Below are 15,239 nucleotides of genomic sequence, written 5' to 3'. Positions count from 1 at the left end.
TTAAGTCCCACCTTTCCCTGCCCTCACTTTTGTTTCACGGGGACAGCATCACCACGGTGTGTGGTGCCACCACTGCCAGCGCCCGCAGAAGGGAGAGCCCAGCCCTTCCACACACACACAAACCATCCCCTGGGGCAGCTGTTCTGGCACATCCCCACAAAAGGCACTGCCTGGGCTGGGCACCACAGCTCAGCTTTGGCAGGAGACTCACGGGGTGGTGAACACGCCCAGGCTGTGGGAGAGGAATCCAGCCCGACCTGCTCCCCTGCAGAGCCTCCCTGGCTGTCGGATGCCATTTATCCAGCAGACATCTGTCTGCCCAGCTCAGCTGGGACACTCAGCCCTTGTGCCTGGCTCCCCGGCGGGCTTGTGGCAGCTGGGACTTCCTACATGGACCTGCTCTGCTTCCCAGAGGAGCGTGCAAGCTCTCCCCATGCCCTCTTTGGGGGTGAGGGATCTCTGCTGTGCTGGGGACAGGGAAGCTGTCACTGACTGTGGCTCATGACACTTCTGCTGGAGCAGAAGCTTTCTGCAAGTCATGCTTTGGCCAAGCAATCACTTACCTTTGGTGCCTGGGCAATTATGACTTGTGTTCTATCAGCTCAAGGTGCTCTCCTAGCCTCAAAAATCCTGGGTTTAGAGCACTCCATCTCCTCTACCCAGTTTCCAGAGTAGCAGGAATTTTTGTATTCTAGGATCTCCTGCAACCCAGCACCCTCTCTCCAGGCTCCAACAAGTCACTGCCCCCAGGGATGTGGTACCTGGTGGAAGTCCTCCATGAACTTCAGGTGGCTCTCCTCGCAGATGAGCAGGTTCAGGTACTCCTTCCAGTCAGCGTGCACGGCCTCGATGTGAGCCTGCAGCACAGGGGTGGCAGGGGACATCAGCGGGACCCCGTGGCAGAGGAAGCCGGAACTGCCCAGCAGGAAGTCCCAGTTGCCATCCTGGGAGCAGCTCTTTGGCTGCCTCTGGAGCCACCCAGATGCTCTCAGGGGGAGCCCAGGATGGGAAGACAAGGCTGGGATGATCCCATGGAACACAGGCCGTGTGCAGGTGGCACATCCTTGTGTCTGTCCTCCCATCAAACAGGGAGGGGTTCCACCACAGTTTATCCTCTCTAGGTGAGCACAATGTAATTGCGACAGGAATGAGGAAGATGGGAAGAGCTCCTTAGGTTTATCTTTCCTCCTCCTGTGGTGTTTACACATCTGCAAGTGGAGGAGGCTTTTTCCCCCTTGGCATCTCAGGAACTAGAGTCATGAGTGGTGCTGGCGCTGGGTCCCACTCTAGAGAAGGGTGGGGCGAGTCCCCCATGCTCCAGGGTGGCTGGGGAGTGGGACCCATCCCTGGTGCTCACCTCGATGGCGTTCTTCCCGGGGTGGTTCTGGGCCAGCAGCTGATCCCCATCAGCGTGCAGCTTGTTGATGGCCTCCTCCTTCTCCTCCAGCTTCCGGTGGATGAAGTTCTGGATGGAGAGAGGTGAGATATTGATCCCCACGAAAGGGAGGGGACCCCGGCTGCGCTCTGGGGCTGAGCAGTTCCACCAGACAGCGTGCTGTTCTCCCACTGCAGCTTTCACTTTTCCTTCCCTGGCAGATGTTGCTAAAGATGCGACTGCTGCCAAGCCAGCGCTGAGATAAAGGACAGGAGGCTGAGGGAGCTGTCCCTGTCATGGGGACACTTCCCCATCACGTTATCTTTGGCAGAGCTAAGGATTAACCTCACTATCCCTGTACTACCAGCTGCACATCTCAAAGCCCTTCACGATGGGTTGGGGGAGACTGAGGCATGGGAGAAGGAACATTTCCTGCCCCCATCCAGCTGCCCTGGCCCCGTGCCCAGCTCCCCTTTGCCCAGGCCAGGCGAGGGAGCGCACAGACCTCGTACTGGCGGCGCCGGCTGGGGTAGTCCAGGTTGTGGTCGCTCCAGTCGTAATGGGTCCTGTCCTTGGCCTGCTGATCCAGCCAGTAGAGCTTGTTGGTGCAGCGCTGCATGTAATCCTGCAGCGAGTTCAGGTCCTGCTGCCGCTGCTGGGAGCCGGCCTGTGGAGGGGCACAGCGACAGCTCAGCCCAGAACTCCTCTCTGTGCGTCCCCCAGGGCCATCCCAGTGAGGGACCTCTCCAGGAGGCTCTTCCCCCGGGGTCCCAGGGGCTCTTACCAGCAGCTTCTGGTATTTGGCTTGGAAGTCACTCATGTTTTCCTGGAGGAGGAGCAAGGCAAGGGTTAGGAGGGGTGGCTGGAGACGCTTAGGTGCTCTGACAGGGGCTCGAGGGTGCAGAGGGATGTGGGTTTGGGCTGGAAGGGGGTGTGGTTTATGAGATTTGCCTCATTGTAAAGGCAGAGCTGGCGTGCTGTGCTGGGCTCTCAGGCTGGGAGGGGATCTGGGCACCCACCCAAACCTGCTGTAGCACCCTAGATGGTGGGACAGGACACCCTCCCCTTCATCCAGGGCTCAGGGCAGGGCTGACCCTCCAGGGCAGCAGGGACAGGGGCAGGAGAGCTGACCTTGCTTCCTTCCTTGACGATGTGTGGCCCGATGGCCATGACCTCGTTGTGGAAGATGTTGTGCTCTTCTACTTGGCTGTTGACCAGCGGCAGGTCGGTCCCAAAGCCTTTGCTGCTCAGCGCATCCTGGGGTGCATAGGAGTTGGGGTTAGCAATGGGGGACTGCGGGGAGGCTCCCAAGACCTGGGGAACTCCTCTTGGAGGTGGCCATGGAGCTGGGCTTGGATGGGCTCCAGTGGCTGCAGTGCATGGATGCCCCAGGAGCGTGTGGGTGAAATCAGCTGTGCTGCTGGGCAGCCGTGGGAAAACCAGTTTGGGGGGTTAAACCCTTCTCTGGCTGGAAGAGTGCAGGGAGTGGGATAAAATGAAAAATAAAGGCTGTGGAGTAGAGCCTAAAGCAGGTGGTGACTGGGGATGCTGGGGCCAGGAGCGGTGCCACCTCGAGCACTGACTCCTGGTGCCACAGCAGCCGGCCTTGTCCCACCAGCTCTGCCCCTGCCCTGCCACCCAGCTGTTTGCAGCTCCCACTGTGGAGCTGCCCAGAAGTTTTCCAAGAGCCAGTTTCTCCATGGGAAGCTGCAGGAGTCCCTGTCCTGCTGGTGCCACGGGTGTCCCCCTGGTACCTGTTTCTCCTCGATCACCGTTGACCAGTTGACCTGGGGCTCGAGGTGCTGCAGGGGGAAGTTGTAGATCTGCTCGTGTTTCACACGCAGGTTTGCCACGCGCTCCTTCAGCTGCCGGATGCTGCGGGAAGGGAAAGGTGAGGGTGGCATGCAGGATGTGGGCATGGCTGCCATCGGCATTGCTGGGTGTAGCTGATCCTCTCCAGGCCCCCGTGGATGGTGGGCTGTGCTTAGGGGAGAGCCCAGGCGGGCTGGCAGCAGCTGTGCTGGGCAGTGGCTGGGCAGGGAGAGGGCAGAGGTTCCTGTGCTCTGCCCTCTGCCAGGGGCTGCTCCCGTGGCTGTGAGCTCAGGGCACCTGGGGTACAGCGTGGGGCACAGTGGGCAGGTGGCACCTTGCCAGGCTGCCATCCTCTCACACTCCCCGTGCCCAGGATGGTGTGGGTCACACACCCTAACGGGAGCTGGGATGCAGAGAAGCCCGTGGTGACCCCCCACTGCAGGCAGCAGTTGAGCAGAGCCCCTGGAGAGGCCTCCCCCTCACCCAAGGGTGCTGGGGACAGTGTCCCGTGACACTCACTCTTCTGTGATCATGTCCCCCTGGGGGTGCTTCATGTGCCGGGCCACGGCCGCATCCCCGTCCAGCACGTAGAGCAGCTTGTCAGACTCGGAGAGTTTCTGTGCTGTCAGCTCCTTGTACTGGGCCAGCTGGCACGCCTTGATCTTGTGCAGGTCCTGAGCAGTGGCACAGGAGGAAGGGTCACCTCTGGGTGGCCAAGAGGTCATCCCACCCTGCTCTCCCTTGGCACCGGAGAGGAGCAGGAGCTCTGCTGTCTCCCATCCACCTGGGATGGATTTTACTTTCCCCTCTCCTGGCACAGGATCATGGAATGGTTTGGGTTGGAAGGGACCTTAAAGACCACCCAGCTCCAACTCCTTGCCATGGGCGGGGACAGATTCCACTTGACAAGGTTGCCCCAATCTCACCTGCTGGGGGAGGGCTGGGGAGCTGCATCACCTGGGATGCATCCTTTGGGATGAGGAGGGTGGCTCAGGCCTCTCCTCCTCCCCCCAGCTCCCTGCTGGGATGCACACCCCCACTCTGCCCAGTCCTGCCCCCCTGGGCAGGGGGGAATTCTGGGGGGGCCCTGTTGCCTGGAACACCCTCCCACCCTCTTCCCACGAGTGGGGAGGACCCCAATAACCCTAAAATGACCCTTGCAGATCATCACAATCCAGGTGCCAATGCAGGGCTGGGCAGCCACCCACACCTGCCCAGGAGAGGAGGGGAGAGCCCAGGCAGTGCCGAGGGCTGGGGAGGCAGAGGGGAGAGCCTGTGACTGTGGCACTCTGCCTTGCTTACATTTTGCATTCGGGAGTCGGTCTCCACGATGTTCTTCTCCACCTGGTCAGCATTTTTCTGCAGGCGCTCGATGAGCTCGGTCAGCTCTTTGCTGGAGATGCTGGGGAGAGAAGGGGGGGTCTCGTCACCCCGCGGAGGCGGGCACAGCTCCCGGCGGTGCCCGGGGGTGCCGTGACCTCGGGGAGGGCCGGGGGCCAGCCGAGCCTGCCAGGCACTGCAGCTGTGTGTGACTCACTGCTGCCTTCCAGCTCTTTCCAAAATACTCAGCCGGGGGACCGGGACGGGGTGGGGGAGGGCTGGAAACGGGAGCGGTGTCTGAGCCTCCCTCGGCTTGGGAGCAGGGCAGAAAAGAGCTCTTTGCAGGGACAGGGAGAGAATCACAGAATATCCCCAGCTGGACGGGACTCACAAGGAGCATCAGCTCTTGGCCCTGCACTGACACCCCGACAATCCCACCCTGTGCCTGAGAAGGGGGGTCCAGTGTGGAAACAGAGGAGCTGGAGCAGCAGGGGAGGCTCTGGCCCCCGTGCCCACAGGGCTGGGGCCCCTTGGGCAGCCCCTGCCTGCAGCCCTGCTCTGCCCCTCTGTGCCCAGGGCTGCCCTCTCTGCGGGCACTTATTCCCACTTCAAAGCCAGGAAAGGGAAGGGATCACACACGTTGCACCCCTTCAGTGCCGGGTTGTGCTCCCAGGGTGACACTGGCCAGGCTGGCAGGGTGCAGGGCCAGCCCAGATTTTCCCATCCGAGCGCAGGGACGGCGGAGCTGGAGCAGAGGCAGAACAACCCGTGACGCAGCCTCTGCACTGCTGGGCTTATTTTAAACATTTCATCCCGTGTCTCTCACTTTGGCTGCAAGGAGAGGCTGCAGCATGCCAGGGCCAGCTCCAGGGGCGTGTGCCAGGCACTGCCCGGCTCTCCCAGCCCTGACCAGGGGCAGGAGCAGGAGCAGGGTGTGCCCCCCAAGCCCCTGCAGCCAGAGGGAGCTGAGGCTGCTGGCAAGGCTGGGGCGTCCCAGCTGTGCTGCTTTGCCATCTGGGCTGCCTCAGTGCAGTCCCAACCACCTCCATATGAGCCTTAATGACCTCGTTATGTGGTAGCAGAACAAATCTTCATGTGGCACTTGGAAGTGTCAGCTGCTGCCAGAGCAGCTGGAGAGGATGAGTGGGGCTGGCTGGGGGAGCAGCAGCATCCCAGCAGTGCTGGCTCATGGCACAGAGAGTTCCTGCATCCCCAGGCAGAACCATGGAACTGTAAAGGTTGGAAAACCCTCCAAGTACATCGAGTCCAACCATTCCCCCAGCACTGCCAAGGCCACCACTGACCCGTGTCCCCAAGTGCCACATCCACATGGCTTTTAAATCCCTTCAGGAACAGTGACCCCACCACTGCCCTGGGCAGCTGTGCCAGTGCCTGACCACCTTTTGGAGGAATTCTCCCAATACCCAACCTAAACCTCCCCTGGCACAGCTTGGGGCTGTTTCTCTTTGTCCCTTGGGAGCAGAGCCCGACCCCCCCGGCTGTCCCCTCCTGTCAGGAGTTGTGCAGAGCCACAAGGTCCCCCCTGAGCCTCCTTTTCTCCAGGCTGAGCCCCTTTCCCAGCTCCCTCAGCCCCTCCTGGTGCTCCAGCTCCTTCCCCAGCTCTGTTCCCTTCCCTGGATCCCCTCCAGCCCCTCAGTGTTGGAAGGGCCCAGAAGTGCCCCCAGGACTGAGGCTGCAGCTCCCCCAGGACTCTGGTGCTGAATTTCAGGACCTGGTCCTGCCTGCCCTGTGTGCTGTCGCTTCAGTGCAGCAGAACAAACCCAAACCCCAGCTCTGGGCTTGTTCCTCCCTCCCTCAAACCTGCCCCAGGCTGCAGGAACCTCGTGGCATCCAACAGCTCCAGAAAAGTTCACACTTCCCTGGGAAGTTCTGCTATGGGCATGGTTTACACTGATTTTTTTCTTTTTATAGAAGCTGCATCATCAGGATGGTACTCGGAGGTTTGTGCCCGTCGCTGTGCCTGCTGCCTGCCTGGCACCTCCTGCTCCAGCAGCTATGAACCCAGTGGGCATTCCTGGGCAGAGGAGACAAGGAAGGGGTTGTTGGGAGTCGTGCTTGCAATAATTCCAAGGGTGATTCTCATTCTGTGCTCAGTAATCACAGCTGGAGGGTGCAGGGTGCACAGGGAGATGGGATGTGGGCAGCTGGCTCCTGCTCCAGAGGTAGAAGCAGCTCCTCAAAATCTACTTTGGGCTTTCTCCCAACCTTCATCATCCCACAGAAAGCAGGGCAGAAGTCAGGTGGGATCAGTGGTTTGGAGTGGGTGACTGAAGTGTGCTGCACGTGTTTGGGTCTCTTTGGGTGATGGTTGCTCAGAGCTGGCAGCTCCTGCATCCTGGCAGAGCCTGTGGCCACCAAGGAGCCTCCCTCACCCCCCAGCCTGCACTGGAGGCCACCTGAGCCTGGGGGCTGAGAGAGGTTCATCATCCAGGTGGGAGCTTGGGATGCTCACTGTGAGGGTTTGGGCTGGACTGGCACTGAGCTGGGCACAGGCTGGCAGCTCCTGCTGGCTCCTCTCCCTGTGCCCTGCCTTGGTCTCAGGTACTCCAGCAAGTCCAAGGATGGATCTTCAGGGTTTCAGCATGGATGGGAAAACCATCCTAAAACTCAGGAGAAGTCTGAGCTTTTTCTAGTTCTACTTCTGACTGAAACCTCTAAATTGTAGGGAGGAAATAAATAAATCTAAGGCTGGGGTTTTTTTGTTGCATGGCTGTGGACCAGGCTGACCTGGAGAGCTGAGCCTTGAGCCTTGGCCCAGCCTTTTGATCACTTTGCAGCAGCAAAACTGATCTCAGGAGTGCAACACCCAGCCCTGACCCTCCCCTCACTGCCCAGCTGGTGTGGGCTGAGCCTGAGCCCCTGGTCCCCTTCCCTCTGCTCCTCTCTCAGCCTGGAGCCACAAGCTCCCTCATCCCTGTGCCCTGCCAGCCCCTTCCCAGGCTGGGGGTGCTCCCCTGGACCCCCTCCCACCTCCTGCCCTCAATGCCTCCCAGAAGCCAGGGCTGGGGCAGAGCCATCCTCCAGCCCCTGGGGACAGTGACAGTGACATCCCTTCTCCATCAGGGCAGGACTGGGGCAGGTGAGGGGCTGGGGAAGGGGAGGGCAGAGAAGGGAGGTGACAGTGATCCAGCACCTGCGGTGTCTGGGTGAGCAGGGCAAAGAAATGCAGCCTTGCTCAGAGCAGGCAAGGACATGCTGGGAGGTGACGTGGGCATGGCTGGGCTCCCCTGACACACCAGAGGAGCTGTTGGCTCTCTGCTCCTCTGTGGTTTGTGTGAGAGTCACCAGCTGACGCTGTGGGACAGGGAACTCTCATAAAAACTCCCATGGGAGCTGCACCTCAAACTGCAGCGTTGGGGAGCTGCTGCTGTGCACCCCATCCTGCCTGAGCTCAGCTCTGCTCCTCCCAGCCCGCTGCAGGGATAACCAGTGGGCAGGAATAGACAGAAATCAGAGAGAATGGGAACCTCCCATGGCAGATCTCTCTTCTTTCTGTGTTTGTTTCTGCACGCTTGTCACTTTGGTGCCACTTCATCAACCAGCTTGGACATCACTGATGTGAGAACATCAGGCCTGTTAATTACCCTCAGGCCTGTTAATTACCATCAGGCCTGTTAATTCCCCACCTGTCCCTGCCACAGCTGGGGCTGTGTGGATAAACCAGAGGAGGAGCAGAGTCCCTGCACCCAGCTGGATGTCAAACAGGGAAGGCTGAAGCCTGGCTGGAATCTCCATGCCAAGGGATGGAGGAGTTTGGCTTCAGCTGCTGCGAGGGGGAAGATGCTGGAGTGCCAGGAAAAGGAGGAATGGCTTCCCACTGCCAGAGGGCAGGGCTGGATGGGATATTGGGAAGGGATTCTTCCCTGGCAGGGTGGGCAGGCCCTGGCACAGGGTGCCCAGAGCAGCTGTGGCTGCCCCTGGATCCCTGGCAGTGCCCAAGGCCAGGCTGGGCAGGGCTTGGAGCAGCCTGGGACAGTGGGAGGTGTCCCTGCCATGGCAGGGGTGGGATGGGATAGCCTTGAAGCTTTCTTACAACCCAACCCATTCCATGATTCTGTGCAGGAGAAGCACAAATGGATGGGCAAAGCAGTGAGGAAGCCCTGGCTGTCCCAGGAGAAGTGGGTGGATGGGACTGGGAGGGCCTTTGGGAAGGTGCCAGGAAGAGCCATGGATGCATCCAGGCTTTGGAGCAGAGCTGCTGGCAGGGAAGACAAAGGGATGCCAGGGCCAAAAAGCAGGCTGGGGGGATGGCTGGAGCATGGAGCAGAGCTGGGGAGGGAGGGAAGGAGGGAGGGAGAAGGGCAGGATTTGGCCAGAGCCTGGCTGGGTTGGGCAGCACACACGAGACTGAGCAGAGCCAGGAGTGAGGGCGCCCAGGGCACAGCCCCTGTGGGGCTGCAGCACAGGGGGAATGCAGAGTGCTCTGCTGGAATAGATAAGGCTTTGTTTGAGAGATGGAAAAAAAAATAAATGAAAGCCTGGAAAAACTGGCTTTGCCATTTCTAGAGAACTTTAACATTCTCTGGTCAGGAAGGAAAAAATGATCTCTCATGGAAAGCTGTGCTCAGCAGAAGAGTTGGCTTTTGTCAGGGCCATTGCCTGGCTGGGGTGAAGGACCCCAGATCATTCCCATGGGGAATGAGAGCTGGTTTTGGGGTTTCTCCCAGCTGGGGGACCAGGAGGACACAGCTGCACCCTGGCAGGCAGCACTTCATCCATGTACCACAATCCTGCCCTCAAGACCTTGCTTTCAGAGGGGTTCAGGTGTTTCTGAAGGCTTAGGGGGCATTTTTAGGATTCAGGTTTTCTCTCTTCTGTTTCTTGGGGTTTTGGTGATTTTTCTTAATATTTTAGTTGGGATGTTTTTATTAAGAGAGGTTCTCAACAGATAAATATGATGATAATTATTGTAATGTGAAAACTTTGCTGCTAAAAACTGGACTTTTCCTCTATTCCTTTTTCTTTTTCTCTTCTCATTAGGCTGCACCCTCACAGGTAAGAGCAGGTTTTGGAGCACACCTCCCTGAGATCAGTTTCTCCAGGATGTGCAAAGGTCTTGTGCTTGCTGGCAGGTGGTAGAAAATCCTTTTGATTTCTCAAGTTTCCCCTTTCCAAACAAGGAGGCTGTGTCCTTACTCCCTCCAAGGGAGGATGTTCAGACACTCCTGAGCTGACTGCTCCAGATGACTGAGTTCTCTGGGAAGGCTTCTGCTGGGAATTTGCCTGATCCCTGCTGGGAGGGTTATGGGAAGGGCTCTGTCCTGCTCAGGGATGCTGCTCTCCTGTCAGGAAACCTTCCCATCCTGGTGGGATGGCTTGGCCAGGGCCAGGGGAGCTGGGTGAGGACAATCAGGCAGTGACCAGCACTGCCATGCTCAGAGATTCCATAGAAACCTTCCCATGCCAGCCCTGCTGCTGGAGGCCAGACTTTAGGAGGAATTAGACTGAATGAATCCTCCAGAAGGCCATAGAGCTCTAAATGTCCTCAAAGGTCCCCCAGCCACAGCTCCCACTGCATGGAATTCTCTCCTGCTGCTTTTAATGGCGCTGGAGTGAAGCTGTGGCAAGGTAGAGAGCACAAGGGCTGGGTTCTGGCTGCGGTGATTCAGGTTTGGGAGAGATTAGGATCTGGCTGAAAACTCGGAGCAGACTTCTGTCAGGCTGCCCACGTCAGGGCGTAGCTGGACAGCAGGGCTGCTGTGCTCAGCCCAGCCAGTTCCAGTTGTATTTATCTTCCCTGGGAGGAATGGTGATAGCTCATTGTAATCTGCATGGAAATGAGGGCAGGAAGGGGCGGGCAAAGGGAGGCTGGCCCTGCCCTCAGCCCTGAGAAGCTCCTGACTCACCTGCTGACTCCAGCCCTTCCAAACAGCCTCTGGGAATGGGTGCCAGCCCTGCAGGCAGAGCTGTCCCAGGGCCTGCACCCCCTCTCACCTGGGGAGTGACACTGGGCTGGGAGTGCTCTCACCCCGAGGATGAACAGCTTTCCTGCTGGCAGAAGGGAGAGTGTCAGCAGCAGCTGTGAAGGCTGAACTGGTTTTTATCACAAAATTATCAAATGGTTTAAATTAGATGGGCAGGAACACCTTTCACTATCCCAGGGTGCTCCAAGCTCCGTCCAGCCTGGCCCTGGGCACTTCAGTGAGGGCACCTCCCTCACTGCTCCCTACCTGCCAAGCCTGGACTACCAAAAGGAGGAGAAGCCAGCCTCCTGTGTTCTAAGCATGGCAAGTGTTTGAGGAACACGGTGAGGAAGGAGGCTGGTTATTTCCCCCACACTGTGGCTCTGTTCAAGGCTCGTGCCTTCCCTTCCAGGGACACACATCCATGTAACAATGCAGTGGTCACAGCTGAATTCCCAGGGCCTTCCCATGCTCAGGGATGAGAGCAGAATGAAGCAAGCAAGTCCATGAGACAAAAGAGATGTCACTATCGTCGTCCAGGATCCCCAGCCAGGGCAGGGAGATGCCCAGGGCTGGATGGGGATGGCTACTGGCTGCTCGAGCCCAGGCAGATCACAGAGCTGCAGCAGATATTCCTAAGGGGAGACCTGGATCCTGGTGCTGCTGGATCTTGAGGGCCCCTTTGGGGGTGGGACAGGGTGGCTGTCACATCCAGGGGACAAAGAGTCGTTCATGGGGAGGTTGCAGCACCTGGCTCGGGTGCCAGTGCTGTTCATGGAGGTGTTCCCGTCCTGGGCAGAGCTTTGTCCCGAGGTGAGGAAGCCACCGAGGCTCCCGTGGCTCCTCTCCAGGCTCTGTCCTGCTGCCGGACGATGCTCCCCGGGCAGCCCCTGCCTCCCTCAGCCGGGCCCGTGGCCGGGGCTCCCGGGGCTGGCAGGACACGCTCCGGTGCCCCTCTCTCTTGCCGAACCGGTGCTGGGTTCTCGCCCTGTCCCTCGGTGCTTTGAAGGCTCCGTCCCGGGCAGCGCCCTGGCACCGCGCCCTGCCCAAGGCGCAGCCTCGCAGGATCGGGCCGCGCTCCCGCGGTGTCGAAATCCCGGTCCCTGCTGACGGCGGGGGCGGGAGGTTGATTTTAGGAGTGTTGCTCTGTTTTCCTGGCAGCAGAGCGGGGCGGGAGCCGCCTGGGAGCCTGGCAGTGCCTGGAGCAGGGGACGGGGCAGCAGCTCCTCGCTTCTTCGCAATCCTCCTCCAGCAAGTTGTTCAACCGGTCGGGCGCCGGCTTCCCCATCTTGATGGTGGGGCTGTTTCCACACGGTGGGAGTGTTCCCTGGATTCACAGATGTTTGTAAACTCCAAGGCAGGAATTAACAAATTGGGGCTAATAAGCACAGCTCTCCCCGAGGTGTGCACGGACAGCCGGGGCGCAGGAAGGGAGGGTGGGTGGCCCCGGGCACAGCCCTGCGCTGCTTCCCCAGCCACCACCAGCCAGAAAAACAGAGGTTCCAGCCTGGCCCGCAGCCTCCGGAGGTGCTCTGGCACCTGCCCAGGGCTGCTGGGCTGCAGGCAGGGCGGCGGAGGGAAGCGTCTTCCTTCCTGCGCCCATCCCCGGCGGATGGAGAGAGCGCGGGGTAGCCAGGGCTGGAGCGCAGCGTGGGGACCCGGCCACAGCCCCGCGCTGGGCACCCCGCACAGCGCGGTCTGTCTCCTGCTCCCGGAGTCCCGAGCTGCCATCCCCGCTGGGGTTTGTCACTTCCCAGCCGCCCACCGATCCCCCAAAGCTCAGAAATGCGCCTGGGCATTGGCGCCATCCTTCACCCTGGGGGACGCCGCGGCCCCCGGGGAGGTGCGGAGCCTGCGAGGGCTCCGTGCCACCCCCGGCTCCTCCTGCCCGCCCTCCCCGGGGCAGGATCTGGCAGCACGGCCTGGCCCGGGCTCCGGGAGCCTGGGCGGCCCTGCCGAGCCAGCCGGGCTGCCGGGGGAGCCTTCCCCGGGGCTGGAGCCTCAGCCCCGGGAGAGGGAGCTCAGCAATGCCCGGTGCCAGGGCAGCAGCGGGCAGAGGCTCCCCCGGCGGGGAACGCCCTCCCACGGCCACAGCCCCGCTCCCGTGGGCAGGGAGCAGCCAGAGGCTCCCCTGCTTGGGAAATGCCGGCGCCTTCTGGGCTGACTGGTCCCTCTCCGCGTGCTCGAAGGCCCCTCAGCCCCTGAAGCAGCTCCCCAGCTTCCTTCCCAAAGGAGGATTTTGGGGGGGGGCGGCTGCTCGGACTCCACCGGCCAGGACTGGTGCCGGTGGAGAGGGATGTAAGGGGATGAACAGCCACCGCTGGGATCATGAATCCTTGAATCACTCAGAATCCTGGAGCACTCCACATGCTCCAGAGCCCCTGCAGCTCCTCTGGGAAACACAGGGCACGTCTCTGAACTAATCCCAACATCCACGTCTTTGGAAAAACATCCCGGTGCAGGCAGGGGCTGGGGACTGTCCACCGTCCAGCCCAGAGGGGCTGAGCCTTCCCGCGGAGGGATTTTTTACACCTTTTCCCTTTTATCGGTGACCTTTCACAGGGCACATTCAACACGCTGCTTTTCTTTTTCTTTTCTTTTCTTTTTTTTTTTTTAACCAACCAGTAAAACCGAAACGCGTTCCCACCCCGACCGAGGGAGCCGAGGAAGCGACGAAGGACCAAATCCTTGGTCCGGAGGGAACAGGGGCGAAGGTGGAGAACAACCAGACTATTTTTCCCTAAGATCTGGTGCAGCACACTCCTGGGAAGCGAAGGAACCTGCTCGCTGGAGCTGCTGCGATGGGAGGGGAGCTGGGAGACACAGCCCCGGTGCCCACAGCCGGCGCAGGAGATGGACCCAGCTCGGGGAGGAGCTGACACCTCACGGGGGGGCAAAACCCGGAGTTCCCACACGGTTCTCAGGGGCTCCGCCGCCACTCAGAGGGTGCCCACACTTCGAGGATGTGGGAACACTTCAGGGTTCCTCTCCTCGGGAATGCCCACTCCTCGGGGGGTGCCCACACTTAAGGGTGTCCGCATCTCGGTGGTGCCCTCACCTGCGGGGGTACCCACCCCTTGGGAGGTGCCGACACTTCGGGGTTCCACACCTCGGGGGTTCTCACACTCGAGGGTGTCCACACCTGGGGGGGTTCTCCCTCCTCGGGGGGTTCCCACTCTTCGGGGGGGAATCAGCTCCGCCGAGCCGCGGCGCGGAGCGGGGGGATGCTGCGGGACGGGATCCGCGGGATGGCGGCTCTGTTCGTCCCGGGAGAGCGGCTCTGCCCGGGGCCGGGTCACTCACCTCTTCTTCTGCACGGAGGGGCTGTATTTCCCTTTGTTGCGTTTCCTGAAGAGCGAGTGCATCGCGTCCCCGCACGGCGCCCGCCGCGCTCCTCCTGCCCGTCCCCGCCGCCGCCCGCAGCCTCTGCGCCGCCACCGGGCCGGGACCCGCCGGGAGGCGGGACGGGGCTGCACCGCCTCTGCCTCCTCCTGCCGACTGCCCGCCGCTGCCCGGGCCGCCCCTCCCACCTCGCAGCATCCTCCCCTGGCTTTGGGGGCGCCCCTGGAAGGGGTCCCGGCAGGGTTGGACCCCCAGATGTGCGGGGCCAGCCTGACACCTCAGGAGCCGGGGCACGGGTGGGCCCTGGCTCAGCGGGGCCGGGATGGGCACAGGGGGCAGTCACGGGGGGGGCTGCGGCTCCTCCCGGGAGGTTTCTGTGTTTGGGGATGAAGGGTGCTCGGAGCGCCCCTGCTCCTTCCAGTGCCATCGGCACCGCCGGGACACCGCCAGTCCTCTCACAAGGCAGACACTGAGGGGCTGGAGGGGGTCCAGGGAAGGGAGCAGAGCTGGGAAGAGACCGGAGCCCCAGGAGGAGCTGAGGGAGCTGGAAAGGGGCTCAGCATGGAGAAAAGGAGGCTCAGGGGGGATCTTGTGGCTCTGGACAGCTGGGGTGGGGGGGGGGTGTCAGGCTCTGCTCCAGGGAACAGGGACAGGACAAGGGGAAATGACCTCAAATTGCGCCCGGAAGGTTCAGTTTGGATATTGGAAAATCTTCAGGGAAAGGGTGGTCAGGCACTGGCACAGCTGCCCGGGGCAGTGGTGGGGTCCCCATCCCTGGGGGGGTTCAAAAGCCATCTGGATGTGGCACTTGGGGTCACGGGTCAGTGGCAAATACGATGGTGCTGGGGGAGTGGTTGGACTTGATGATGTTACACATCTGCTCCGACCTCAAGGTCTCCATAAGGCACCGAGATGCCGCCCCCAGGCCCCCCGCAGCCTAAGAGGTTTTGCTCACACATGCACACAGCAGTCAGCAATTAGGACCAGCTCTGGCCTTTTTATCCCGGGATTTTGTGCCCATGCGGGATTAAAGCCCTGATTGTAGCTTCCCCACCAGCCCCAAATCCTCTGCTGATTTTCGTTCTGGGGGCAAGTCAGTGCACGCTGTGACCTATTGATCCCGATCCCTGCGTGTGCCGGATCCGGGGCGCCCTTAAAGCCCGCGGAGCGCTGCGGCCGCCGGGCACTCCCGCCGGGCCCGGGGCCGCGGGGAGGCTGCGGGTCCCAGCAGCGACAGCGCAAGGCAAGTGTGGGGTCGTGACTGTGTGTCTGTCTGTGTGTCCGTGTGTCCGTGTGTCTGTCTGTGTGTCCGTGTGTCCGTGTGTCTGTGTGTCTGTGTGTCTGTGTGTCTGTCCGTGTGTCTGTGTGTCTGTGTGTCTGTGTGTGTGTCTGTCCGTGTTTCTCTGCGTGTCTTTGTGGGAGTCCCCTCCATCCCGGTGTGCCGTGGTTTGTGCTCCTGGCTCCTT

The 15,239-nt window shown here is 60.8% G+C and overlaps 1 protein-coding gene across 1 annotated transcript in view; it reads right to left on the bottom strand.

Annotated features, from left to right (window-relative positions):
• The window catches only part of PPL (periplakin), a 28,017-nt gene extending 14,128 nt beyond the window's left edge, over positions 1-13,889 (bottom strand). Inside the window, exons 1-9 of the mRNA XM_059861634.1 lie at positions 13,735-13,889; positions 4,490-4,589; positions 3,707-3,861; positions 3,130-3,250; positions 2,507-2,632; positions 2,160-2,201; positions 1,881-2,042; positions 1,358-1,465; positions 762-857 (exon numbers count right to left, since the gene is read on the bottom strand). Of these exons, the coding sequence (XP_059717617.1) occupies positions 762-857; positions 1,358-1,465; positions 1,881-2,042; positions 2,160-2,201; positions 2,507-2,632; positions 3,130-3,250; positions 3,707-3,861; positions 4,490-4,589; positions 13,735-13,796 (972 nt within the window). The 5' untranslated portion in view covers positions 13,797-13,889. The remainder of the gene's footprint in view (positions 1-761; positions 858-1,357; positions 1,466-1,880; positions 2,043-2,159; positions 2,202-2,506; positions 2,633-3,129; positions 3,251-3,706; positions 3,862-4,489; positions 4,590-13,734) is intronic.
• Between the last annotated feature and the right edge of the window lie 1,350 nt (positions 13,890-15,239).

Source organism: Haemorhous mexicanus, chromosome 17 (genome assembly GCF_027477595.1).
Source record: "Haemorhous mexicanus isolate bHaeMex1 chromosome 17, bHaeMex1.pri, whole genome shotgun sequence".
NCBI lineage: Eukaryota > Metazoa > Chordata > Aves > Passeriformes > Fringillidae > Haemorhous > Haemorhous mexicanus.
The sequence above is the reverse complement of the archived record's forward strand: the minus strand, read 5'-3'. Positions and strand labels throughout refer to the sequence as shown.